The sequence below is a fragment of the Schistocerca serialis genome, chromosome 2 (assembly GCF_023864345.2).
Source record: "Schistocerca serialis cubense isolate TAMUIC-IGC-003099 chromosome 2, iqSchSeri2.2, whole genome shotgun sequence".
Classification (NCBI taxonomy): Eukaryota; Metazoa; Arthropoda; class Insecta; order Orthoptera; family Acrididae; genus Schistocerca; species Schistocerca serialis.
In genome coordinates this window covers 922443877-922471422 of record NC_064639.1, presented here as the reverse complement: position 1 = coordinate 922471422, position 27546 = coordinate 922443877, and the positions used below count along the sequence as shown (strand labels likewise).

At 44.4% G+C, this 27546-nt stretch overlaps 1 protein-coding gene across 1 annotated transcript in view; it reads left to right on the top strand.

The window, feature by feature from the left end:
* Window positions 1–27546, top strand: part of LOC126456521 (uncharacterized) — a 280557-nt gene that overhangs the window by 177921 nt on the left and 75090 nt on the right. The window contains exon 3 of the mRNA XM_050092270.1: window positions 25127–25226. Within this exon, the coding sequence (XP_049948227.1) occupies window positions 25127–25226 (100 nt within the window). The remainder of the gene's footprint in view (window positions 1–25126; window positions 25227–27546) is intronic.

Below are 27546 nucleotides of genomic sequence, written 5' to 3'. Positions count from 1 at the left end.
ATGACAATAACAAATACAAAGTGACTTGGCATCACAGCCCAAAGATCTCGTTATGCTGAAGATATACCTATGAAGATATAAGGAGATCTTTGGGCTGTGATGACAAGTCACTTCGTATTTGTTGTTGTCATCTCATACGAACAGGACTATTGCTGCACTTGTTAATGCTGCGAATGAATTTTTTATTGCGTGCTTCATGTGAATTAAAATATTCAATGCTTTGTGCTTCAATATTTAAGACAAATGAAATGTTTTAAGCAATTTTCGTAAGCATATTATTATGTGATTGCTAGGCGCCAATTCGTGTTGTCTTAATGTTGTTCCACATATTGGAATGTTGTATTGTTAGATAGCAGATGACAGCTTACGGCCGAAGACGGTAATACTGATAACATCCAGTTAACGCAGTTTATTGTTATTGGTTTTATTATTGTTCACACTGTAGATGCTGTGCTCGCGATCATCTGTTCAGACATTCATTCTATAGCACCTGTGCTGGTGAGCCTTCTGATTGGCTGACGGACAGTTAGATTCTGGAACTATCCCTCACTGACATCGGCACGATGTCGGTCTCGCACATTTGCAACCGCCGACGGGAAATGCAGATTCGTCACAGCAGAAATGCTCGGGGGATCTGTGGTCACCCTGCTATAACTATCAAGGCTCATACCACTACGCGGACGACGGAAACCGCCCAGCGTGCGGCCACAATTCTACGAACCAGTAGCCCACCAGGGCGGGCGGCCCGTATTCGCAGCGCTACGACCACCCAGGTCCGTCACCACACTGTTTCAGGCCCGATTCCAAGAAGATAAATTCACTAATCTTGCACAGGGATCCATTAATTATGTATTTCCGAGCAGTATGGTTCAGAATTGTCCTTATTATTGCAAAAGCGATGTACAGGGTGTTTGCCTAAGTGCGTGCAAAAATTTAACAAGACATAGTGAGTGCGCCACTGAGCTATTTGAAGTAGGGAATCCTTTTTCCGGAGAACCCACCTTAAGGAGATACGGAAGTAAACTTGTCTACCACTTTGTCTAGGGTTACTGATTTCCAGCTTATTTACAGCTAACATGCATACAAGTTTACACTTATTGTGCTATTTATCTAGGTGTACATTCTTTATTTTCCGCAACGAGAGAAGGAGGACGAGCCTGAGTATTAGCAAGTCACCATGCAGGTTTTGTTTACTTACTTCCCCATAAGGTGGCTCTGTTGTATCGTATTTATATTGCCCCATTACAGAACTTGCTACGAATCGACGACAGATCCATTCATTACTCACAAGGGAACCTCCCCATCGCACCCCCATTAGATTTAGTTATAAGTTGGCACAGTGGATAGGCCTTGAAAAACTGAACATATATCAATCGAGAAAACAGGAAGAAGTTGTGTGGAACTATGAAAAAAATTAGTAAAATATACAAACTGAGTAGTGCATTCGAACATAGGCGACATCGAGGACACTGGGAATCGAGGAGCGCCGTGGTCCCGTGGTTAGCGAGAGCAGCTACGGAGGTCCTAGTTTCAAGTCTTCCCTCGAGTGAAAAGTTTAATTTTTTATTTTCAGTTTATGTGACAAACTCTTATGTTTTCATCACTTTTTTGGGAGTGATTATCACATCCACAAGAAAACCTAAATCGGGCAAGGTAGAAGAATCTTTTTACCCATTCGCTAAGTGTACAAGTTAGGTGGGCCGACAACAGATTCCTGTCACGTGACGCACATGCCGTCACCAGTGTCGTATAGAATACATCGGACGTGTTTTCCTGTGGAGGAATCGGTTGACCTATGACCTTGCGATCAAATGTTTGCGGTTCCCATTGGAGAGGCACGTCCTTTAGTTTACTAATCGCAAGATTTGGCGGTGCGGTCGTAAAACACAGACACTAAACTCATTACAGTGAACAGAGACGTCAATGAACGAACGGACAGATCATAACTTTGCGAAAATAAAGAAAGTAAAATTTTCAGTCGAGGGAAGACTTGAACCAAGGACCTCACGAGCCGCAGCTACTCACGCTAACCACGGGACCACTGCGCTCCGCCCGCATCTCGTGGTCGTGCGGTAGTGTTCTCGCTTCCCATGCCCGGGTTCCCGGGTTCGATTCCCGGCGGGGTCAGGGATTTTCCCTGCCTCGTGTTGGCTGGGTGTTGTGTGCTGTCCTTAGGTTACTTAGGTTTAAGTAGTTCTAAGTTCTAGGGGACTGATGACCATAGATGTTAAGTTCCATAGTGCTCAGAGCCATTTGAGCCACTGCGCTCCTAAGCTCACATTCTCCTTGATGTTGCCTATGTTGCGCATGGACTACTCAGTTTGTATATTTTATTAATTTTTTTCGTAATTCCACACAACTTCTTCCTGTTTTCTCGATTGATTTGTATTCAGTTTTTCAAGGCTTATCCACTCTGCCAACTTATAACTAAATCTGAGGGGCGTGCGATGGGGAGGTTCCCCTGTCAGTGCTGTTCAGAGACATACACTACAGTACGATGGAGCAGTACCGGTAGAGTTTCGCAGAACTCACTGACATGTACCTTGTGTATGGGGAAGCACGTTGGAGTGCTCTTGCTGCTGAATGGCTGTATAGGGAACGGTTTCCTAAGAGGCATCATCCGTCACGACGAGAGGTTATTTCTCCCGATCGACGAATGTCAGAATTGCAGGTGCCTGTGATGTGATTCGGAACACACCAGGGATATTGTCAGTTTGCGCCCGAATCTTGTTCGCCGATATCATGCTTGCATTGAGGCTGATGGCCGTCAAAAATGGTTCAAATGGCTCTGAGCACTATGGGACTTAACATCTATGGTCATCAGTCCCCTAGAACTTAGAACTACTTAAACCTAACTAACCTAAGGACATCACACACATCCATCTCCGAGGCAGGATTCGAACCTGCGACCGTAGCGGTCTCGCGGTTCCAGACTGTAGCGCCTACAACTGCACGGCCACTCCGTCCGGCTAGTCATTGCAGTTAACTGTAAATTATATAAATAAAAAGTACATAGTAATGTGACTTTATCCCTATTTCTCCTTAAGCTAGCTTCACCGGCAGCAGGTTCCCTACCTCAGATTGTTCAGTGGAGGATGCCGTATGTGATGTTAACTTTTTGTACGCTCTTACGGAAAGACCCTGTATGTGATGGCATTTCACAATAAGTTGCTTTATCTAGCTCCTCTTTAAGTTTTGCAGAGCACCGTAACTATACACTGAAGCGCCAAAGAAAATGGTATAGGCATGCATATTCAAATACAAAGATATGTAAACAGGCAGAATACGACGCTGCGGTCGTAAATGCCTATATAAGACAACAAAAGTATGTCGCAGTTCTTAGATCGGTTACTGCTGCTATAACGACAGCTTCTCAAGATTTAAGTTTGAACGTGGTGTTATAGTTCGCGCACGAGCGATGGGACACAGCATCTCCGAGGTAGCGATGAAGTTGTGATTTTCCCGTACGACCATTTCACGAGTGTACCGTTAATATCAGGAATTCGGTAAAACATCAAATCTCCGACAACGCTGCGGGTGGAAAAACATGTTGCAAGTATGGGACCAACAACGACTGAAGAGAATCGTTCAACGTAACAAAAATGTAACCCTTCGGCAAATTGCTTGAGATTTCAATGCTGGACCATCAGTAAGTGTCATCGTGCGAACTGTTCAATTAAAACATCATCGACGTGGGCTTTCGGAGCCGAAGACAAACTCATGCACCCTTGATGACTGCACGACGCAAAGCTTTACGCCTCACGCCTTGCCTGGGCCCGTCGACACCGACATTGGACTGTTGATGACTGGGAAAATGTGGCCTGGTCGGACGAGTCTCATTTCAAATCGTATCGAGCAGATGGACGTGTAGGGGTGTGGAGTCAACCTCATGAATCCATGGACACTGCATGTCCGCAGGCTCTGTTGAAGTTTTTGGAGGCTCTGTAGTGGTAAGGGGCGTGTGCAGTTGGAGTGATTTGGGATCCTTGATACGTCTAGATACGACTCTGCCACGTGACACGTACATAAGCATCCTGTCTGATCACTTGCATCCATTCATGTTCATTGTGCGTTTCGACGGACTTGGGCAATTCCAGCAGGACAATGCGACACCCCACACGTCCAGAATTGCGACAAGAGTGCTCCAGGAACACACTTCTGAGTTTAAACACTTCCGCTGGCCACCAGACTCCCCAGAAACGGCCGGCCGCAGTGGCCAAGCGATTCTAGGCGCTTCAGTCTGGAACTGCACGACCGCTACGGTCGCAGGTTCGAATCCTGCCTTGGGCATGGACGTGTGTGATGTCCTTAGCTTTAAGTAGTTCTAAGTTCTAGGTGACTGATGACCTCAGAAGTTTAGTCCCATAGTGCTGAGAGCCATTTGTACCATTTTTGAACCCAGACACGAACGTTATTGAGCGTGCCTAGGATGCCTTGCAACGTGCTCTTCAGAAGTGATCTCCCCCTCCTCGTACTCTTAAGGATTTATGGACAGCCCTGCAGGATTCAGAGTGTCAGTTCCCTCCGGCACTACTCCAGACATCAGTCGAGTCCATGTCACGGCGTGCTGCGTCACTTCTGCGTACTCGGGGGAGCCCTTTACGATATTAGGCACGTGTACGAGTTTCTCTGGCTCTTCAGTGTATCATACCTAAGTGTATTCTTGTTGCTCCTCATCAGTCGTATGATCTAAGGATGAGGAAGGAGTTGTGTGTTTACCGCTACTTTCCGCCAAATGTGGTCTCGCAGCGGGCAGGCTGATTTTACGAGTAGCTGCGGCAGTAACACGGGAGCCCGACAGCTGCACGTTTGGTTATCTGCGTATTTCGCCAGAGCCGGCAGCAGATGCCACGTTTGCTGAAGTTGAGGAAGCGGCGCGGCTCTCCGGGAGGCCTTGGAGCGGCCGGAGGAATAACTAATGAGCCGCCTATAAAAGAGGCTCTCAGTTTAACAGCGGCGGAAGAATGCGCGGGCGACGGAGTGCCAGAAAGCTGGCGGCAGCACGGCGCGCCACTTGGTCCCAATTAAAATGCTTACCTGCCGAGCGGCGACCGGGCGCGTGCTGCAGTGGCGGCCGGCGGTCAAACACTCCTCCCAGAAGGGACGGCGCTTCCCAAAAGGGGCCGCGTCACAGGCGCTTCATTTCATTTGCAGGGTGTAGCAAACCTGACAGCTAACTGCGAGAATCATCGCACAATCAGCCCAACACCTGATGCGTCCAAGCTGCTGACAAGAATAATATCTAGAAAACTGGAAAAGGAAATTGGGCATCGATTGGATGACAATCAGTTTGGCTTTAGGAAAGGTAAAGGCACCAGAGAGGCAGTTTTGCGCTTGATAATGGAAGCAGGACTGAAGAATAATCAAGACAAGTTCATACACATTGGTCAATTCTACGAGCAAATGTTAGGGGTGGCAATGGGCAGCCCTCTCTGACTGGTGGTGGCCACTCTATTTATGGAAAGATTTGAGGAGGAGACACTTACATCGGCCCAAGATCAACTGAAATGGATGATATCTTTGTCTTATGGCCCTGCGGGAGAGAAAAGCTCGATACTTTCTTGGACCACCTAAATTCAGCTTGGAACTGGAGAAGGATGGAGTACTCCCTTTCCTAGGCGTACTAGTTAAGAGGAAGACAGATGGTACCTTCATTCACAATGTGTACAGCAAACCCATTCACACCGACTTACACCTGCAACACTTACCACTACCCAGCATAGGAAAATGGTGTACTCAGAACTCTGGTTCACCGGGCACGAACTCTGTCGGGTCCTGATAATTTGGCGACAGAGATAGAACATTTACAATCTCTGTTCTACAAAAATGGATACTCTTCTCGAGATAATCAAAAGGCACTGCGCCCAACGACGAGCATACCAACATTGTATACTTTTCCAGACTAGGCAGGAAAATCGACCGCTGGCCCAACAGGAAAGACATCCCGCTCTGGCTCAGAGTTATCATCAACACTGGGTAGCACCTCGTACCTGTTGCTAAGACATACGAAACCAGCCGCACGGCCTGCTCCCTCTTTCGCCTTCCGCCCAGTGACACGTGAACCCACGACTGTCTGCCATCCACTCTGGAGTGAGGACAGACCGGCCAGATGTTGCGTATCGGAAGCCGCAGCGACGTCCGGGCCACCAGGGGATTCCAGTGGCACCAAAGGTGTCGCAGATCTCGTCACTGGCTCCCCGACGTCACCGCAACTTTGAGCATTAGCCAGAAGCTTGTCGACGGTAGCCAACGCAGCTTCCAGCTGTTTACGGACTGCAACCAAATCTCCTTATGTCCGCTCACAACAAGCACAGTCCCTAGCCATATCGCACAGTCTATAAAATAGATATAAGGTCACAAATGGCGCTACTGAGTTGGAGATGTATACAAAATACACCAAAGGAGAATAAAGTAACACTAAACATTCCTGTGGAGATTCCTCACTGTACTCTGAGACCACAAGCTATTAAACAGAAATAAATTTCTCTACTGAAGTTGATGTACATTATTTACAAATACCTGTTATTAGAAACCTGTTTACCGTAAAGTTACTACACGAGATAAATATTCAAACTACACTGCTGGCCACCGTAAATGCAACACCAAGAAAGACAGGAGGTAGCACAACAAAATTTATTTTGCAGATAACATGATGACCAAGTATCAAATGATTACGTTTACAGACGTCTGTGACATGTGGTTCCTGCCAGAATCAGTAGCCAGAGTAGCCGCCATTGTTGGAGATCACCGCTGCCACACGTCTCCGCATTGAGTCAAAGAGACGTTGGATGTGTTCCTGGGGTACAGCAGCCCAAGCAGCTTCCACACGTTGCCAAAGATCATCTGGTGTGGCAGCTGGGGATGTAATCTGGGTCACTCGTTGAGCAACCATGGACCACATTTTTTCTATCGGCGAAAGATCCGGAGAGCGAGCCGGCCAGGGAAGCAATTCAATCTGGTTATTGACGAAGAACCTTTGGACAATGCGTGCCACGTGTGGTCGTGCGTTATCCTGTTGAAATATGGCTGTGGCCGAGCCCTGAAGGTAAGGAAGGACAACGGGCTCCAGCACCTCGGATATGTAGCGCCGGCTATTTAAAGTACCGGCAATGCGTACTAGAGGCGTGCGAGAGTAATATCCAATACCTCCCCATACCATAATACCCGGTGCAAGACCAGTGTGGCGGCGCATAATGCAGCTGTCCAGCATCCTCTCTCCAAGGTGTCTCCACACTCGAATCCGACCATCGTGGTGCTGCAGACAGAAGCGTGCCTCGTCAGTAAAGACAACGTCATTCCATTCTGCCGTCCACATCCGTCTGTCGTCACACCATTGGCGTCGGAGACGTCTGTGGTTCTGCGTCAATGGTAGACGAAGCAATGGACGTCTTGCGGACAGACCACTCTGCTGTAAACGGCGTCGAATGGTACGCGCAGACACTGGATGATGCGTTACAGACGCAATGTGCTGTGCTATGGTTCGGGATGTCACCGAGCGATCCGTCACTGCCATGCGCACAATTTGCCTAACAGCACGTGCAGTGGTGCACTGAGGTGAATGCGATCGACCACGTCGGTCCGTCGTACCCTCCTGCATCCAACGGTCACATATCCGCATTACAGTTGTTTGGTTTCGTCCAACACGACTAGCGATTTCTCTGTATGATAATCCACAATCTCGGTAAGCCACTATCCTTCCTCTGTCGAACTCGGATACTTGATCAAAAGATGTTCGCTGTTGTCTACGAGGCATAACTGATCGTCTTGTGAAACAACCACAAGGTAAACACACGTGCCGAACGTACACTCGTCGAAATCGCCAAGCCTTTAAATGGCGCTATCAGGTGGCGCCACAGGCGCGCGTGATGTGCGTCTGCGCTGAAATTCTAATCAGTTGCATATCTCATCGCTGCAAACTCATGGTGTAAATTTCACTTGATTCGAATGCTTCCTTCAGGGTATTGCATTTACAGTGGCCAGCAGTGTAGAATGCACTGATCTAAACTGTATGCTGTCTAATACCACAAAATTAAAACGTAGTGGTGTGCCGGAGTTTCTGGCGACGGGAAAAATTTACACTAGGAAGCCGCCCTATACGAGGATATTGACAAGACAATCGAAGTATTTGAGATAATAAAATAATGCTGAAATCAGGTGGACTGATAAGGTTAGCAATCAGGAGGTTCTCCACGGAACTTGTGAAGGAAGGTACATATGGAAAAGATGACAAGATGAAGAGACAGAATGATAGAGATGGGGCCCCTCCACGCCCGCACCAACGTGGTGCCCAGACCAAAAGTTCTACTGTCACCTCCGTCAACATGTTAGTTATCTCATAGGTGGATCATAGGACGCTGGGCAGTGATGTTATCCGTGCGTCTGGGTAAGACTACGCATTAACACGGTCCATCGGGTGATAGATAGTGGACGAAACGCGAATGAGGGTAGCAATTTGAAGAGCAGAGGGAAGTGCGAAGGCTCGTGCGGTGGGAAAAAAACCTCTGCGACAGTGGGATGGGTAGTAAGAGCAGTAGTGGCTTACTAGCTGCGATAGTTCATGCAAGGTTGGGTTTGTTAGTATGGGTATTATGCATCGTTACCGTGGCAAGCGATGGCGATGTATCCCAGTTTGCTGCAGCCGCTGCATTCCTGGAACAATCAAGATCGTTATATAGAGTAGTGGAAGATCGGCCATAGATCATCTCACTGTGTGTGTGTGGGGCGGCGGGGGGGGGGGGGGGGGGGCGTGTGGAGCTTGTCTGGATGCATTGTACGGTACGGCTTCCCTGCGTGGTGCCAGTTATTCGGCAAGTGTGTTCCAGCTGGAGATCCAGTAATGGCGTCTGATTAGCAGGGGTTCACCTGTACCGTTGTGTCTGCGTGTACTTGGCCATAGATGTTAGGTTCTTACAAGTATGTGTTTTGGTCTTTTATGTTTCCATCTATGGTTGTGGTCGTAGTTCCCCAGATTCAGAATAGACGGGTTCTGCGAATGTCTGGAGTTTCTGTATAGTCTTGTGGTGAGTTTGTGGATTACCTCCGTGAGAGTCTCAAGTAGGTATTCCCGGTGAGGTCCATGATGCGTGTGTATCGTGGAGCATTGCTTATGATTTTGAGTACTTTGTTTTGTATCAGCTGCAGACGGCGCAGGCGTGTTGGCGCAGCGTATCCCCAGGCAGGAGCTGCGTACGTCATCAGGGGTCGGATAAGTGTCACCTCGACACCCTTCTGTTCAGTGTGCTACGCCTGTTGAGCATAGGGTAGAGCTGTTTGAGACTCGCGCTTCCTCGGTTGGTCATGTGTTGTATGTGGTCCCTCCAGAGTAATTTCCGGTCCAGCCAGACACCGAGGTATTTGACTTTCTCACGGAAACGTATTGGGCGTGAATGTAGAGTTATTGGTCTGCAATATCGGTGTTTGCGCAGTTGCTTCGGTCTTCTAGTGAACAGAACGGCTTCGCACTTGTCAACGTTTACTCTAACACGCCATTTCTCCAACCAAGGGTCAGCCACTCTGAGTGCAGTCTGTAAGCGAGACGTAATGTTTGATGGTTTCCAATCTTGCGCGAGGATGGCTGTGTCATCCGCGTAGATTGCCATCGTTGTGTTGTGTGTGGTTGGGAGATCGTTTATGTAGAGGTTAAACAGTAGAGGCCCTATGCTGCTTCCCTGGGGTACTCCCGCGTGTATACCGTGTCGTGTTGATTGTTTTCCCTGCACGTCAGTGTTGAAACTTCTGTTAGTGAGGTATGAGTGTATGAGACGCACCTGCCCGTCGGGGAATCCCGCGTCGCTGAGTTTGCGAGTGAAGCCATTGTGCCATAGACGGTCGAAAGCCTTTTCGATGTCCAGGAACACCGCGCCTATTGCTTTGTTTATGGGGAAGCCATGTGTTATATGTTCAACGACCCGTAAGAGTTGTTGTGTTGTGGAGTGATGATTCCTGAAGCCGAATTCCTCCAGTCTCAGGATGTCATTTGTTATGCAGTGCCTAGTGATGCGTTTGAGAATCACCTTCTCAACAATCTTGCTGAGCGAGCTCAGAAGGCTGACGGGTCGGTAATTTTGTGGGAGGCTGTGGTCTTTCAGTGCAGTTGGAGTGAGCCGCCAGTGGAGGATGTGGAGAGAGAGAGAGAGATGCCAGAGTTTTGAGCGGACGATCTGGACGTGTGTCCGTCAGAAAAAGGAAATTTGTTTGACTGGATGTCACAAAATAATATATACATATAATGACTTTTGAACGCCATTAAGGTAAATACATTGTTTGTTCTCAACCAAAATCTTTCGTTTGCTAACTATACCTATCAGTAGTTAGTGCCTTCAGTAGTTAGAATCTTTTATTTAGCTGGCAGTATTGGCGCTCGCTGTATTGCAGTAGTTCGAGTAACGAAGATTTTTCTGAAGTAAGTGGTTCATGAAAGGTATAGGTTATTGTTAGTCAGGGCCATTCTTTTCTAGAGATTATTGAAAGTCAGATTGCGTTGCGCTAAAAAAAATATTGTGTGTCAGTTTAGTGACGATCAGAATAATTAGAGAGAGAACTGCCTGAGTACGTTAAGTTTCACTCAACTGTCTTTGTATCAAATAAAGTAGGAGTTTACCAGCACAGTAATTCATAATTTTTCTAAGGGGACGTTTCAAGAGTACAAATAGAGTGCCTGCTCGCAGCATAGGTTGTCACCAAGGCGGCAGCCGCTATGTATGTCGTAAGCATGTTCTCTGGAAACGAATCTGGCTTGTTGTCGGAGAGCGGGCAACTTCAGCCCGCTCCGGAGACCTCGGGATTGCGTCACGTGACGTGACGTAGGAAAGAGTGTGTGTGCGGTTCGTTGCATTGTACTCGCTGCCTGCTGCGCCTATGTGGCGCCGCCGAATGTGGGAGCGAACAAGTAGTCTCGCTATCTGAATCACTGGTTATAGCATCGATCATTAATAAAAGTGTCCCCGATGCCGCAAAATCAAAATATTTTAGTGCTGCATACGGCAAGGCTTACACGATTTGATTCGTTGACACTGGTTCTCAATGAACCAACGAATGCCTTGCATCATTTTTATTAGCGTCACATATCTTTTTATGTCCTTTGTGAGTGTAGACAAACAACTACGTCGTTGTTGGAACCGAACACATTCCCCGGTATTAGCGAGGTTGTCATAATTCGAGATAAACCGAAGTATTCAATACCACTCGATGACCTTCCCTTATAGGAACATACTTTCTCTTTGACTGCATTTACTCGTCAAAGCGCACATGTGGCCGAAATAAAGTTTCAAATAGCTTTGTTTCGTCATATGGGAAATTGACTACTTTGTAGTCGTGTATGAGTGACTAAACGGCCCTATAAAGAGGTGCATATTAATACAAAGACATATTCATGGCATTCTTTCTCAATACATTTTTCTTCGGAAAGATGTGGACATAATAATCAATCACTTGTGGCATTATCTCTGTTGGAAATAGCAATGCTTTGCGTTATTTTGCAAGGGCACAAAAAGTGTTAAAAAAAAGTTTTGTCTCAAATTTATTGATACTACATTGCCTAGAACATTACAAACGAGGAAATTTTACTTTATGACTATTCTACACGCTGTTTTACACTTAAGTTCGAAATAATACTGAGCTAGATACTTCTCTTTTGTATAATATATGAGTCATTATTCTGCATCTAAATTATCATTGTCGTCATTGTTCTTCGGTACTGGCCACAAGCTTTATCATGAATTATCTTTGCAGGTGGAACACTGTAGATGCAGAATTTGTTTTCGGTGAGAATAACATCAGTTTTCAAAATAGCCAGAAGATCTCTATTCATTTACACCGGAGTTAGTATGTGTTTATCTTATCTCTTTTGGACAATGGCTCAATCAGTTACTTGATGGTTCAGGTGTAACTCACGAAACGGACAGTGGAAATATAGGCTACTAAACTGAATAAGTCACTTGGCTTATTCGTTGCGCGAATCTTCGTTTATGCCTTTTATTACCGATTTTTGCCAACTGTTCCAAATTTTATACATCCCTGAAACGCATCGACTCAAAACATTAGACCGAGCAATATTTGTAATAATTTTAATGACGATTGAGCACTCGTTTGGAGTCTAAATGTCTGTATACTTACACTTTTTCTCGACTACTGCGTGTTGATAACCTATGATTGTTTTTCATACATTTTACATCGACCTTCTTCAGACTTTACTGCACTCCGATGTTCAGGCAAAAGAGTAAAGAAGAAACGAAGTTTAGGATTGGCTTTGTCTGTCGTCAGTGTCGCAGTACATAAATAAATATCCGACATCAGGCAGATGTAGAATGCAATGGAGCAAGCAGTTATCAACTGCAGAACTTTCTTTTTTGACGCCAGTGTCTGTTCTCGATTGTCCTTAAATTTTAGGAGGAATAGTGAGGGATGTTTCTTTAAAAAGTAGCTCTGACATTCTCCTGCGAAAGTTACTTGAATTATGACATATAATTCTAAACAACCACATTGCACTCTTGGACCCTTGGCAGCCTGTCTGGGATCAGATTCCTTCATTTCAGGAATTTCTTTCTTCCGTTTTATGTGAGCTGTATGATGCATGTGAATACCATCGTACATTTTACTTCACTGCACTTGGCAACACAGTCACGACTTTGAAGTAATGCAGTAATGTCAGTGAAATCGAGGAATGGTTAATGTGTCCACAGGATGAACTTCACTCATCTGTTCTATTCTAAATGCATAGTGTGTGATACAGGAATTTTAAATTTAACATTTTATTTTGGCTTTTCACACGTGTTTGACTATCGTTTTCTAGTCTAGTTGCTGCAGCTTCTCATGACGAATCCAGTGGCCTTAAAAAGAAAAAAATAAGAAAAGAGATTGACACTGCACTGTAGTATGATTAAATCTTTTGGCGTCTGACCTTTAAGGTCCAAATTTGAGACAAGTTGGAGTACTACCTGCATACAGACATCGCAGCGATCCGCTACCCTCTTCAGTAGAAAATCACTTAAATGGATCTATATTACACAAACTTCATGTAAATTAAAGAGTCACCTTTTCAAAACCGCGTAATTGTCTCCAATTCTGACGCATAAACTTGAAATTCGGGTCAAAGATACCCAAAATCTTCCTCTGAAGTGATGCAAAAATATGGCGTCCTGTGGCGTCACCCTCAGACTAGGCGACACTTCAAACAACAAGATATCGACACACGTCAAAAAAGGCCACAGCACACAAGGGAATCTCCCCATTGCACCCCCCTCAGATTTAGTTATAAGTTGGCACAGAGAATAGGCCTTGATAAACTGAACACAGATCAATTGAGAAAACAAGAAGAAGTTGTGTGGAACTATGAAAAAATAAGCAAAATATACAAACTGAGTAGTTCATGGGAAGATAGGCAACGTCAAGGACATTCGGAACGCAGGAGCGCCGTGGTCTCGTGGTAACATGAGTAGCTGCGGAACGAAATGTCCTGGGTTCAAATCTTCCATCGAGTGAAAAGTTTAATTTTTTATTTTCAGTTTATGTGACAAACTCTTACGTTTTCATCACTTTTTTGGGAGTGATTATCACATCCACAAGAAAACCTAAATCGGGCAAGGTAGAAGAATCTTTTTACCCCTTCGCCAAGTGTACAAGTTAGGTGGGTCGACAACATATTCCTGTCATGTGACGCACATGCCGTCACCAGTGTCATATAGAATACATCAGATGTGTTTTCCTGTGGAGGAATCGGTTGACCTATGACCTTGCGATCAAATGTTTTCGGTTACCATTGGAGAGGCACGTCCTTTCGTCTACTAATCGCACGGTTTTGCGATGCGGTCGCAAAACACAGACACTAAACTTATTACAGTGAACAAAGACGTCAATCAACGAACGGACAAACAATAACTGTGCAAAAATAAAGAAATTAAAATTTTCACTCGTTGGAAGACTTGAACCAAGGACCTCTCGTTCAGCAGCTGCTCACGATACCACGGGACCACGACGCTCCTGAGCTCACTTTGTCCATGATGTTGCCTATGCGACCCGTGGACTACTCAGTTTGTATTTTTTGCTTATTTTTTCACAGTTCCACACAACTTCTTCCTGTTTTCTCGATTGATCTGTGTTCAGTTTATCAAGGCCTATCCACTGTGCCAACTTATAACTAAATCTGAAGGGGGTGCGATGGGGAGTTTCCCTTGTCAGAAGTTCATATGAGGTGTAAGCTGGGACAGTGATTTCACGTTGGTACCAGACATCAACTCAGTTCTGCCAAACGAAACTGTGAATGTGTCAGAAGATGGGAAGGTCGTCACAGCCCCTCTTATACACATTTGACGCCTTCTTTTGACGCCTCTGGTATGAAGGTAAGAACCGCGACACCCAGCGTTGAAATCAAGCGGTTTTTATGGGTGGCCGAGAAACATTTCAGACACATCGCCACTCAGAATCGACGTGAAAAGGTCTTGATGATGATGATGTTAGGTTTGTGGCGCGCTCAACTGCGCGGTTATCAGAACCCGTGTAAATTCCCAACCTTTACTCAGTCCAAACTCGCCACTTTCATGAATGATGATGAAATGATGAGGACAACACAAACACCCAGTCATTTCGAGGCTGGTGAAAATCCCTGACCCCGCCGGGAATCGAACCCGGGACCCCGTGCTCGGGAAGCGAGAACGCGACCGCGAGACCACGAGCTGCGGATGTGAAAAGGTCTTGGGGTGTGACATAAAGGGCCCACTGAAACCACTTTGGGGCGTTGATTGCCACTCCTTTGAGGAGCACGTTACAAATGTACGTTGTCAGAAACATCGAATAACAGCCTAGGAACTGCTCTGGCGCCTGTGGACTAGGTAACACCTTCGCCCCAGTTACGTGGGATTTACCTGCCTTCAGGCGCTAAAGCAACAGCGACGCTGAATGTGTGTTGCATTTTCTGGCAGGTACATGTGTAACGTGGTCAACAAAGGTGCGCGGGTGGCACCGAGGGCGTTATCGAACTTTTTTTTGGGGGGGGGGGGAGGGGGTGGTGTCTTAGAGGGATGCCTTGCGTTTTATTCGCGCACTTGTTAACGTTGCAACTCCTGCCCCTCCCCCCCTCCCCAATTACTTGATTACGGCACAAGAGGGCTCGATAAAGGTAGGACGAGAAAGCATAATAATGCTTATCTGCTTCGGATCACGTTCAAATCTCGTCCAGTGGTTGTTAACGGTCCCTGGTGGTTCCATCCTGTATACCAGAGCATAAACTACGGTCACACTGCACTCCAAAGAGATCAGATCACGTTCACGCTGACCCCACCCGTCCCCGCTTCCCCTCCCCCCTCAAAAAAAAAAAAAAAACAGATGAGAGGATAAAAAACTATCGCCTGCCACATTTTCTCTGCTCATGCAGTAAAACTACAGAGTCACGCCTTACATTTTAATTTATTATTTCTTTATTACTAACACTATCTCCAATACATTTTACAGACAGTATCCATATGTACAACTGAATGTGTAGAGTCTTGTACTGTAGGAAACAAGGGAGGGGATGTTATGGGTGGTTGGTATCCTCTTTCTTCAACACAAATGCACACCTAGATTTATTTACATGAACAGATAGCTGCCACTTAATTTTAGAGTCCATTTGCTGTGGTACAATCTCATCCATAATAGTCCTCTAGCAGACAATATCGATTATCTGGCTATTGTCACAGTTCTGGTCGCTGTGCACTGTTGTAGCCTGAGTGAGTCAGAGACTGAGTGACTGAGCTAGTGACAGTCAGTGAAGCCTTCCGGCTAGCGGCGGCGGCCTAAATACTTGCTGTCGAGAGGGCGTTGTCGGCGCGTTGCTAGTCGGTGTGTCTCCGGCCTCTCTCGTGATAGGCGCGCTTGATCCAGCCTCTACTGTCGATCTTCGCGCTACATGTTGCCGACCGGTGCGCTGGCGACAGTTTACACCAGCACCGAATGTAACTGCAGACTTACATCATTGTACAACACACAGTTTGGGAGATATGACGTAATAAACACTGAGACACACGAGGAATTAACTTTTGCTTAAAATGCAGCACAAATTACCCAGACTATACTCATCCAGTGTTTGATAACGAGGGCAGTTAGTGATTTACGACACAATTTCAAAACTGTTTTGTACTTTTTCTCACTTAGATGCTGGATGCGAGATAATTAATAAATTAAGTCACTTGTAAAGTAATCAGGCTTTGAAGCTGTTTTATACGTTTGAGTTAGATTCAAAAATGGTTCAAATGGCTCTGAGCACTATGGGACTTAACTTCTGAGGTCATCAGTGCCCTAAAACTTAGAACTACTTAAACCTAACTAACCTAAGGATATCACACACATCTATGCCCGAGGCAGGATTCGAGCCTGCGACCGTAGCGGTCGCGCGGTTCCAGACTGTAGCGCCTAGAACCGCTCGTCCACTACGGCCGGCTGAGTTAGATTCTTTAAATAATCAGGGAAGATGGCTTTATTGGTTGTTTTGAGATGGGCGAAATTTTACTATCCAGGAAACAGCTTTAACGTTACCACATCGCATCTCGGAAACCATTGGACTTACTCGCAAACAACTTTTTCGTAGATTACGAAAATACTTCTCTCAGTGACGGATCTTTCCAAAGTTGCGTACTCGGTTGCGTCTGATAACTATAAGCTTCGGAAAAGTGTTTTTAGGGTTCTGTGCCTCAGTTTGTAAAACCAGAACCCTTACTTGATCACTTCGTTGTTCGTCTGTCTGTTAAGATCCATTTTCTCAGGAACGAGCAGACGTGTCCAGTTCAAATTTATGCCACATATTGAAGTCTGTGGTCCATTGGATATGCACACCTTTAAACTTCTATGTTAATGCAGTCAAAAGATATAGTCATTTATGTCACAGGTTTTCATACTCGAAAACTCACTCATCAAAACGTATAGGGTGTTTCCTGTTGACCCAGACTCATGAAATTTGGCAAAAAGCAAGGATTCACAGTACAAGTAAAGGAAAAAAAATCCGAAAATTCTTAATTTCTAATTTTGTCATTCTTTATCCGTCTGCCTCTTTGTCAGTCCGTCTGTTAAGACCCTTTTTCTCTCGAAGAGTTTCGCGTCTCCACATCATATTTATGTCATTAAAATTTTGTATCTATGTGGATCCACAGCCTCCAGATGTTCAACAAACGTAGACGTGGTTCCATATTATTGTTACAGGTGCTTAACAGCGATAAGTAGTCAAAATTAGCTAATCGCGCGATTATATAAAAATCACATTACAGCCTACTACGGACTGTGTGTACATTTATATTTATCTCATATACTAAGATCTATGGCCCCTCGGCGGTGTACAAATTTTAAGCTTCTAACAAGGGAACCTCCCCATCGCACCCCCAACAGATTTAGTTATAAGTTGGCACAGTGGATAGGCCTTGATAAACTGAACACAGATCAATCGAGAAAACAGGAAGAAGTTGTGTGGTTGTGTGGAACTATGAAAAAATAAGCAAAATATACAAACTGAGTAGTCCATGTGCAAGATAGGCAACATTAAGGATTGTGTGAGCCCAGGAGCGCCGTGGTCACGTGGTTAGCGTGAGCAGCTGCGGAACGAGAGGTCCTTGGTTCAAGTATTCCCTCGAGTGAAAAGTTTAAGTTTTTATTTTCAGACAATTACTATCTGTCCGTCCGTCCGTCCGATGCGAGGTAACTGCGCCGTAGTATGGGAACGCTTCACCTAAACAAACATCGAAACAAAACATATGTTTTGACAGAGCACAGGGAAAACTGTGCGACTGTGAAACTGTTGCATTCATTTGTTGCAGTTTATGTGACAAACTCTTATGTTTTCATCACTTTTTTGGGAGTAATTATCACATCCACAAGAAAACCTAAATCGGGCAAGGTAGAAGAATCTTTTTACCCATTCGCCAAGTGTACAAGTTAGGTGGGTCGACAACATATTCTTGTCATGTGACGCACATGCCGTCACCAGTGTCGTATAGAATATATCAGATGTGTTTTCCTGTGGAGGAATCGGTTCCCCTATGACCTTGCGATCAAATGTTTTCGGTTCCCATTGGAGAGGCACGTCCTTTCGTCTACTAATCGCACGGTTTTGCGGTGCGGTCGCAAAACACAGACACTAAACTTATTACAGTGAACAGAGACGTCAATGAACGAACGGACGGATCATAACTTTGCGAAAATAAAGAACGTGAATTTTTCACTTGAGGGAAGACTTGAACCAAGGACTTCTCGTTCCGCAACTGCTCATGCTAACCACGCCACCACGGCGCTCCTGAGCTTGATGTTGCCTATCTTGCGCATGGGCTACTCAGTTTGTATATTTTGCTTATTTTTTTCATATTTCCACACAACTTTTTCCTGTTTCTCGATTGATCTGTGTTCAGTTTTTCAAGGCCTATCCACTGTGCCAACTTATAACTAAATCTGAGGGGGGTGCGATGGGGAGGTTCCCTTGTAAGTCAATGAAATCAAAAGATACCGCCATTTATGGCACATAGTGTGATACTCGAAAACTCACTCATTAAAATCGTAGGGTACTTCCCGTTGACCTAGATTCATGAAATTTGCAAGAATCAAGGTTTCACGGTACAAGTAAAGGGAAAAATCCGAAATTTGTAATTTGTTATTATATATATTTCTTTTATCATTAGTTATCCAACTTCAGACTTGCAATTAAAACTGTCTCGAACGTTTTGGAATCCCTGGAACCGATAACTTCCTAATATGAATGGAGATAACGGGCAAAAACCGTCAATATCCTCGATTTCCGGAGAGGATAAACTAACTATATACACAATTAAGTTTGTACGGAACTCTCAATGCGCGAGTCCTTCTCGCACCTGATCAGGTTTTTGTTTTATACCAATACTTAACTGGTGGATAGCATGAAGTTTAGTCTCTCTGCCCTTAAATAATCACGTAAAGTTTCTAAAATTAATATGTGATATGGATCTCTATACTGTCTCCATTCATCTCAAAGATCTCTTCTTAGCCGGAGCTAACTTTATTCTTGAAATAGGTGAAGTTTTTGAGACCGGGATAGTTTCCTCGTTCACTGGCAGGCACGATGTTTTGCGCAGCGGAAGTGTCAACACAGTGTGAGACGAACAATGCGAGTACCGCTCTAAGCTGCTAGTTCTGAAATGCCAACTACTTAACATCGGGCTGTAGCGTGCTGCTTTGAGACTGTTGGAATGATAAAATTAACATACGACATCTTGCAAGCTGTATACTGTACATTGCAATGCACTTATTTTCGAAAGCGTCGTCCTTTGTTCTACGCGCATGCGCACACAGGCGAGTCATTATTCTCGCTGAATATCGTTCCACCGTCGCTGCCTGTATGCTTCGTGATGTAAAAACATTTTCCTCTTTGCTGAACTGATGTCGGACACGTACAACACACCGAAAGAAGATCAGTAAAAAAACAGAAATTAACAAGAGAATACAATTCGAGTGGTGTAACAGGGCAAGCCGGAATCCCTTTCTCTCTCTCTCTCTCTCTCTCTTGTAGACGCGCCTCATCTGCCGACCGTAACATGTTCCCAACCCCCAGCGCCTATACGGAATGCTGGTCGCCACCCTGCGAGCGCAACCCTTCCACGCGATGCCTAATGATGATAGCGACCATTTAAAAACTGGCACACGCCACAAAAAGCACGCCGCGTGTTTACATTGTCCGCCGGCGGCGGCAGCAGCGGCGCAGAGGGGCAGCCACAAGCCGACCCCAAATTGATTCCGCCTCCGCGGGCGGCCGCGCGCTTTCTAACAAGGCCTGCGTCTGATTGAAAAATTAGCCCTTCTCCTGCTCTCCCATCATCCCCGCGGGCCGACTTCGTGATTTGCTCCTTTGTCGGGCGTGATTCCACAGTTCCAAAAAGAATTTCACTAGCCGAAGGAAAACTCTACCAACTCTACCTTTTTATCGCCATGATTAGTGTCACAGTGTACTGCACCCTAAAATTAAATTTCGTCTAGCTCATGAATAAGCAAAACAGACCAACTATGTTTATAAGGACCAAGAACTGAGAGAATAGATTCTTCCAATTTCTTCCCTTTACCATTGTAAATCTCCAGATTGCAGATACAGCCTGTGTCACTCTTGTCCACCATCCTGACATGTGACCCATACTACGTAATCTTAGCGCTCTCCATCCTGACAAGTAACCCATACTTCGTAATCTTAGGAGGGTTGTACGTTCGAATCCTCAGGTGTACTTTCCATGGAATCGTCCCCTCGCCCAAAGAGAACTGTTGGTTTGGTTTGTAAAGTGTCCTGAATCTAGTGAGGATATGATCCAGCGCTAGCTAAACTTTGAAGAGTCTGTCAGAGCTATTTTTCAATTTCGTCTTCTCTTTGAAGTGCCAGAATGTCCAGTCAAAATCTATTGCGATTCACGGTCTCTGAAAATACTGGGGTAGCTATTAGAGGGTATGTTGACCAATAATCTTTTCATCTCTCTTTCCTTGTTTGTCCCACTAGAATAATTGGGCGAAGGAATTTCTTCATGACTCTTTGTGTAACAGGAGTCCACTTGAGTGCTTTAGGCGAAGCTTTACGTTTCACTGAGGTCTGATCATGATAGTGTACATCGTCTTCCAAAACAGTTAAAACTAGACGTCACCAAACAATCGGCTAATCACAGAGGCAACAGGGCCACATTAGATGCTACAAAATCACATTCAGCTGGATAGGGAATGACCACAGGGTGACCTTCAAAAGGTTGAAAGTGGGCGTTACGGGCAGATGCTGTAGGAGAAAAGCTGAGTGCTTGAGGGGAAGTGCGGTTCTAAATAAAGCCAACGCTCACAGATTTTGTAAAATGCATTGTGACCATTCAGAGAGATCTGTTACGTCTGTTTTAGTTGGTATCTAAAAAGAATCACGCTGAAAACGCAGCGATTTATTTTCGCTTGGCTTGTTAACCGTTTGTAACTGTCAGAGAAACGTCATGAGTCGCTAATTTTGAATAAAACCTATACATTTCTCTTGCTGCCATCTTAAAATTTGCTTCTCTTGCCAAAACATAGCCGAGTTTACACAGTGTCACCTGACTAACATGTTGTGCAGATGCAAATGCGAGAGAATTTTGAAACAATGATTTATTAAGTGAGAAACTGAGAAAAAGTAAGGTCAGTAGCTTATGAAAAAGACATCCTCGGTACAAAATAAACATGTAATGCCTGCACTTATGTTGTTCCAAAACTCCCAACATTTCTCGTTTCACTAGCTATCGATGGCCCTTAAAAGTTACATTCTTTGATCGGGAGAGTCTGTAGTTGGTGGAATATTGAAGTTGTATTTAATAACCACATGGCAAAATACTTTCCTCTTTGCTTGCTATCATTTTCCAAAATCTCATTTCAATATCTCAAACCGTTTATGAAATGTGAGGAATGTTGTGGATAGTTCACTGTGGCTTTATCGCTATGTGCTACATCAGATCAATTTTCTCGAGATTGGTGGCAGATAGAGACCTCCTCCCAAGTCCAAAGAAAAATTCGATATGTTAGCTACATTTAATATACAGTAACATATTATGCAATATGCACCAAACGAAAAATTATAGCGGCTCCTATTTTTCATTGCAAACTTTTTTTTCGAATTTCGCGCAGTGTATCACTTTCGTGTAAATATCACAGTAACTATGACCGTCAACGAAATGATGGGCACATCATCATCAACCTAACAAATAAAGGTACAAGTACCGCAAAACGAAAAAACTTCGGACGAAAATTGGTCACTGCGCATCGTCGACCGTATGTTGCGCGGGCTCTATTCGTCGGCGAAAACCTCCGAAAGCATTTTTCCGAGACTTCGTTTCCTTTCGTTTTCTGTACTGCCCGAAATATCAAAATACATTTACGATGCTAAATAATCAAAAGGTACTACTCTACCAGCGTATTATAGCACTTGGCCTCCAGTGGCCGTTATCGAAAACACGCGGTGACGTTAAACTACACAATTACACGGTTACTAAGGAATGCGCACGGCGCTGAGAATTATTTCAAGACAGTTGTGGATATACTTCTTTCAGCGTGTCCTCGTGAGGTATCATGGTGGAAATTCGCGATACGCTGACCGAAGCGTTTTCACTCCCAAGGTGCAATTGTATCGTCTTCTGCTGTAGTTGGAGTCACAAGCGATGGCGGTCAAGTTAATGCTTATTCTGCGCATCTACGTCACGCATTCTCCGACACCCAATGAGCGTTCAGTAGTGTTCTGAGCGCTCTGCTGTGAATATTATTCCCATTGCGAGCATTCAACGTTATCCTAGCGAGTTAGACTACTGGCTATTAAAATTGCTACACCACGAAGATGACGTGCTACAGACGCGATATTTAACCGACAGGAAGAAGGTGCTGTGATATGCAAATGATTAGCTTTTCAGGGCATTCACACAAGGTTGGCGCTGGTGGCGACACCTATAACGTGCTGACATGAGGAAAGTTTCCAACCGATTTCTCATACACAAACAGCAGTTCACTGACGTTGCCTGGCAAAACGTTGTTGCGATGCCTCGTGTAAGGAGGAGAAATCCGTACCATCACGTTTCCGACTTGATAAAGGTCGGATTGTAGCCTATCGCGATTGCGGTTTATCGTATCGCGACATTGCTGTTCGCGTTGGTCGAGATCTAATGAATGTTACCAGAATATGGAATCGGTGGTTTCAGGAGGGTAATACGGAACGCCCTGCTGGATCCCAACGGCCTCGTATCGCAAGCAGTCGAGATGACAGACATCTTATCCGCATGGCTGTAACGGATCGTGCAGCCACATCTCGATCCCTGAGTCAACAGATGGGGACGTTTGCAAGACAAAAAACATCTGCACGAACAGTTCGACGACGTTTGCAGCAGCATGGACTATCAGCTCGGAGACCATGGCTGCGGTTACCCTTGACACTGCATCACAGACAGGAGCGCCTGCGATGGTGTACTCAACGACGAATATGGGTGCACGAATGCCAAAACGTCATTTTTTCGGACGAATCCAGGTTCTGTTTACAGGATCATGATGGTCGCATCCGTGTTGGGCGACATCGCGGTGAGCGCACATTGGAAGCGTGTATTCGTCATCGCCATACTGGCGTATCACCCGGCGTGATGGTACTGGGTGCCATTGGTTACACGTCTCGGTCACCTCTTGTTCGCATTAACGGCACTTTCAACAGTGTACGTTACATTTCAGATTTGTTACGACCCGTGGCTCTACCCTTCATTCGATCCCTGCGAAACCATACATTTCACCAGGAAATTGCACGATCGCATGTTGCAGGTCCTGTACGGGCCTTTCTGGATACAGAAAATGTTCGACTGCTGCTCTGGCCAGCACATTCTCCAGATCTCTCACCAACTGAAAACGTCTGGTCAATGGTGACCGAGCAGGCTCGTCACAATACGCCAGTAACTACCCTTGATGAACTGTGGTATCGTGTTGAAGCTGCATGGGCAGCTGTACCTGTACACGCCATCCAAAGCTCCGTTTGACTCAATGCCCAGGCGTATCGAGGCCGTTATTACGGCCAGAAGTGGTTGTTCTGGGTACTGATTTCTCAGGATGTATGCACCCAAATTGCGTTAAAATGTAATCACATGTCAGTTCTAGTATAATATATTTGTCCAATGAATAACTGTTTATCATCTGCAGTTCTTGGTGTACAATTTTAATGGCCAGTAGTGTTTTTTTTTTTTAAATTTTTTTCCATTTGTTGCGAATTGTCATGACTGATGGTGGTGGTAAGAGACAAATTCTACTCAAGCAAGTGAGAGACTAATTTGCAGAATGCACACTTTTATTAAGTGAAAAGCATTGAGAGAAGGTGCATAAATATTCAGTCAGATATCGATAAGATTTCAATGTGGTGTAGCGATTGGCAACTTACTCTGAATGTTCAGAAATGTTAAATTTTTCGTTTCACAAAACGAAAAATCGTAGTATCCTACGAGTATAATATAAACGAGTTACTGTTGGAATCGGCCAAATCAGACAAATACCTGGGTGTAACACTTCGCAGGGATGTGAAATGGAATGATCACATAGATTCAGTCGTGGCTAAAGCAGGTGGTAAACTTTGGCTTACTGCTAGAATATTGGTGAAGTGCAATCAGTCTTCAAAAGAGATTGTTAAAAATCGCTCGTGCCACAAGTTCTGCAATATTGCTCAAATGCGTGGGACCCGTACAAGAGAGGACTAACAGGGGATATTGAAGATATACAGAGAAGGGCAGCACGAACGGTCACAGGTTTGTTTAACCCTTGGGCGAGTGTCACAGAGATACGGAAGCAACTAAACTGGCAGACTCTTGAACACAGACGTAAACTATCCCGAGAATGTCTGTTAACAAAGTTTCAAGTACCGGCTTTAAACGACTACTCTAGGAATGTACTACAATTCCCTACGAATCGCTCACTTAGGGATCGTGAGAATAAGATTAGAATAATTACTACACGCAAATAGGCATTCTACAATCATTCTTACCGCGCTCCATACGGACGTACCCATTGCCACGCACCTCACAGTGGTTTGCAGAGTATAGATGTAGATGTGCATGTATGCGCGTATGGTAACTGTCGCTTGGAACCGGCAACATTGCAATCCCTGACCGTTTGTCGACCTGCGCGAACGGCCATCGTTCGTGGATCCGACTATAATACATGAAGGCAATTGCATTTGCCACGTTGGCTACGGGTGTAAACGCCTAACTGGACGAAGTCTACAGGCAGCGTATAGTAGTTACGAGTCCGTCACAGATGGCGTGCGAAACACGAATAAACTCGGAATCCGTTTTCTATGTGTTAACAAGATGTTGTTTTGACCTGCTATAATTGAATGAACAGAAAACTCTATTTGAAACTGCCTTATCATTTTTAGGGTTCCAGCTGAGGTGCTATTTTATCTTTACCTGAATTTTTGACAAATTCCTTCCTTGCCTTCGTCAGGTTTCAAACGTGGTCTCTGCTCCTGGATCATATCTGTGACCAACGAAATCTGCACTCGACAGCTGGCAAAGACAATGAACGAAGTTGTCCAAAATTCGTATGAAGATAACGTGATAACATGACTGCTAACACGGAAATTTGTAAACCATCAATTTCGACATTTAGAAGTGCCTGCAGTGCTACGAGGTACTTTGTTTTGCAGGAGGACCCCCGCGACCTGCTGCAGATGACGCTGGACCAGATCTGCGAGCTGCAGAGGTCTCTGCAGTCGCCCCACGCCGACGCCCACGCCTCCGATTACGGTTCGTTTGTTTGCTTGTTTATTGTGCTATACAAACAATTCTGCTACTTCCATCACTGGGTAGTAACTGTTGTAGCGCTTTAGAGGGTGTGTCGGATGTTTCAGTGCCGAATCAGTTCGCGTATAGGATAGTACAACAGCTTTTGATGTGTATCATGTTCTTCACTAAAAGTCTGCGCACTCAACTGTCGGCATATAAAACCGGTAAATTAAATAATAAACATTGCGATACTATATTCGACGTCTATTCTTGTATAATTTTATAATGCTTAGTTTAAAGTCTCTCGAGTTAACAGTGGGAAGAGAGGTTTCTGGCGAAATGTAGCTGCAGTCATGATCTCGTAATGTAAATACATAAACAAAAAAAATTAAATTTAAGTAGGACTTGCGCACTGAGGGTTCCGTACAAACATAATTATGTATATATGTATCATTTAACCATCCTGGGAATCGAGATTTACAACGATTTTTCACTGTTTTCGATAGAAATACTGGTAAGATATCAGTCTCGGAAATTCCAAGACTGTATCAAAATCTCTAAGTAGTTCCTCGGATATACAAAAAGAAGCGAGCGAGGGACTTCAGTTTATATAAATAGATATAGAAGACTTAATAAAATATTATTATTTACTTTATATAACATGACTAGAACTTACGTTTTATGTTTGCACGCAGTAACGTTCGTGTATTATGCTTTTGACGGATGAGCAATGCATTGTATGTTCCAATGGCAAAAAGATATGTTTTAGGTGATATAATTACGGTTTAACAGTTTCCAGATCTTCTTACTTTACTTGTACTGTGAAACCTTGCTTCTTGCCAAATTTAATGATTCTACAACGGCAAGTAGCTATAGGTTTTGATGAGCGAGTTTTCGAGTATCAAAATGTATGACATAAATCGCAGTATCTTTTGACTGAATTTACTTAGAAGCTTGAAAGTTTCCCTCTGACAAGTGACCATAGACTTTGACATGTTACATACATTTGAGCTTGATACGTCTACCTATTCCTTAGTAAAAGGGTTCCTAACAGTCGAACAGACAGACAGGAAGACAACGAAGGGCTCTGTTTTGGACACATGGAACCCTAAAAACATATTGAGATATAATTTAAATATAGATATTGCTTCATTTACTTTGATAAAAACCATCCAAACTGCTGCAGAGTACTAATTTATAAATAATCTGACTAAACACTGAGCTTCAAAATTTTTCATATTCTAAAAGTCATTACCTTCCCAAAATAGCTCATTAGGAAGGTCACAGGACGGAATGTTCACGATGCACTTTGAATTGTGTTCAAAAAGTCTCTCCACAGTGCCGTATGATTGTTAGCCGCGCGTGTCGTATGCCGCAGTGAATATACCGAAATTAAACTGATTGTCAGTGAAATACAAGTTATTAATTTATTGAATATTCATTTTTACTTACAAAGTTTCACATTAAATGTTGAAAGTGTCTACCCTGTCGTTGAATGCGCAATTCAATTCCCCTAATCATGTTTCCAAACACAAGTTGTAACATTTCGTCTGTAACAGAAGCAGTGAAAGTGGATATTGCAGTTTTCAATTCATCGATGGGCTTTGGACGGCTGCATCCCAGAAGAAATAGACAGTTGGTGTTAAGTGAGGCGATCGTGGAGACCAAAGTTCCTGAGAAATTGTGCGATCACCAAAAACAACAGCAAGCAGCGACATTGAAACGCGAGCTGTACGCGCGGTTGCACCATCTTGTTGAAAATAAACGTTCAGTATTTCACTTAACACAAGTTCTCCTATGAATGGGTACACAATATCACTGCAGTATCGTTGTGCGTTTATTGTTTCGTTGAAAAATATGGGACCCGCAATCCGACGTCTAGAAATTGCAATCCAAACTCCGATTTTCACAGAATGAAGTGTTTCCTCATGAATACACAATGGATTTGCAGTATTCCACATACGAGAATTTTGCGAGTTCATGTACCCGTATAAATGAAACCACGTTTCATCAGTGAAAAACATTTCATTAAGAATATCCCTTCCATTTGTTGAACGAAATTTTTGAACCATTGACAATAATGCAGGCTCTTGCCATGTTCAGTATTTTTCAGTTCTTGCACGACTGTCACTTTGTATGGGAAAAGTTCTAATTTTTTCCTTACAGCTGTGTGGGCCGTTCCGACACTAACATTGATTTTCTGGGTGAGTTTTCTTACTGACTTGTTCGGACTCACGGACATTTTATCGGAAATATCGAGTAGCTTATCCTCAGACAAAACGCAAGGACGACCACTTCTCGGTGCATCTGTCACTGAACCCTACTTCGAAAGTTGTGAATC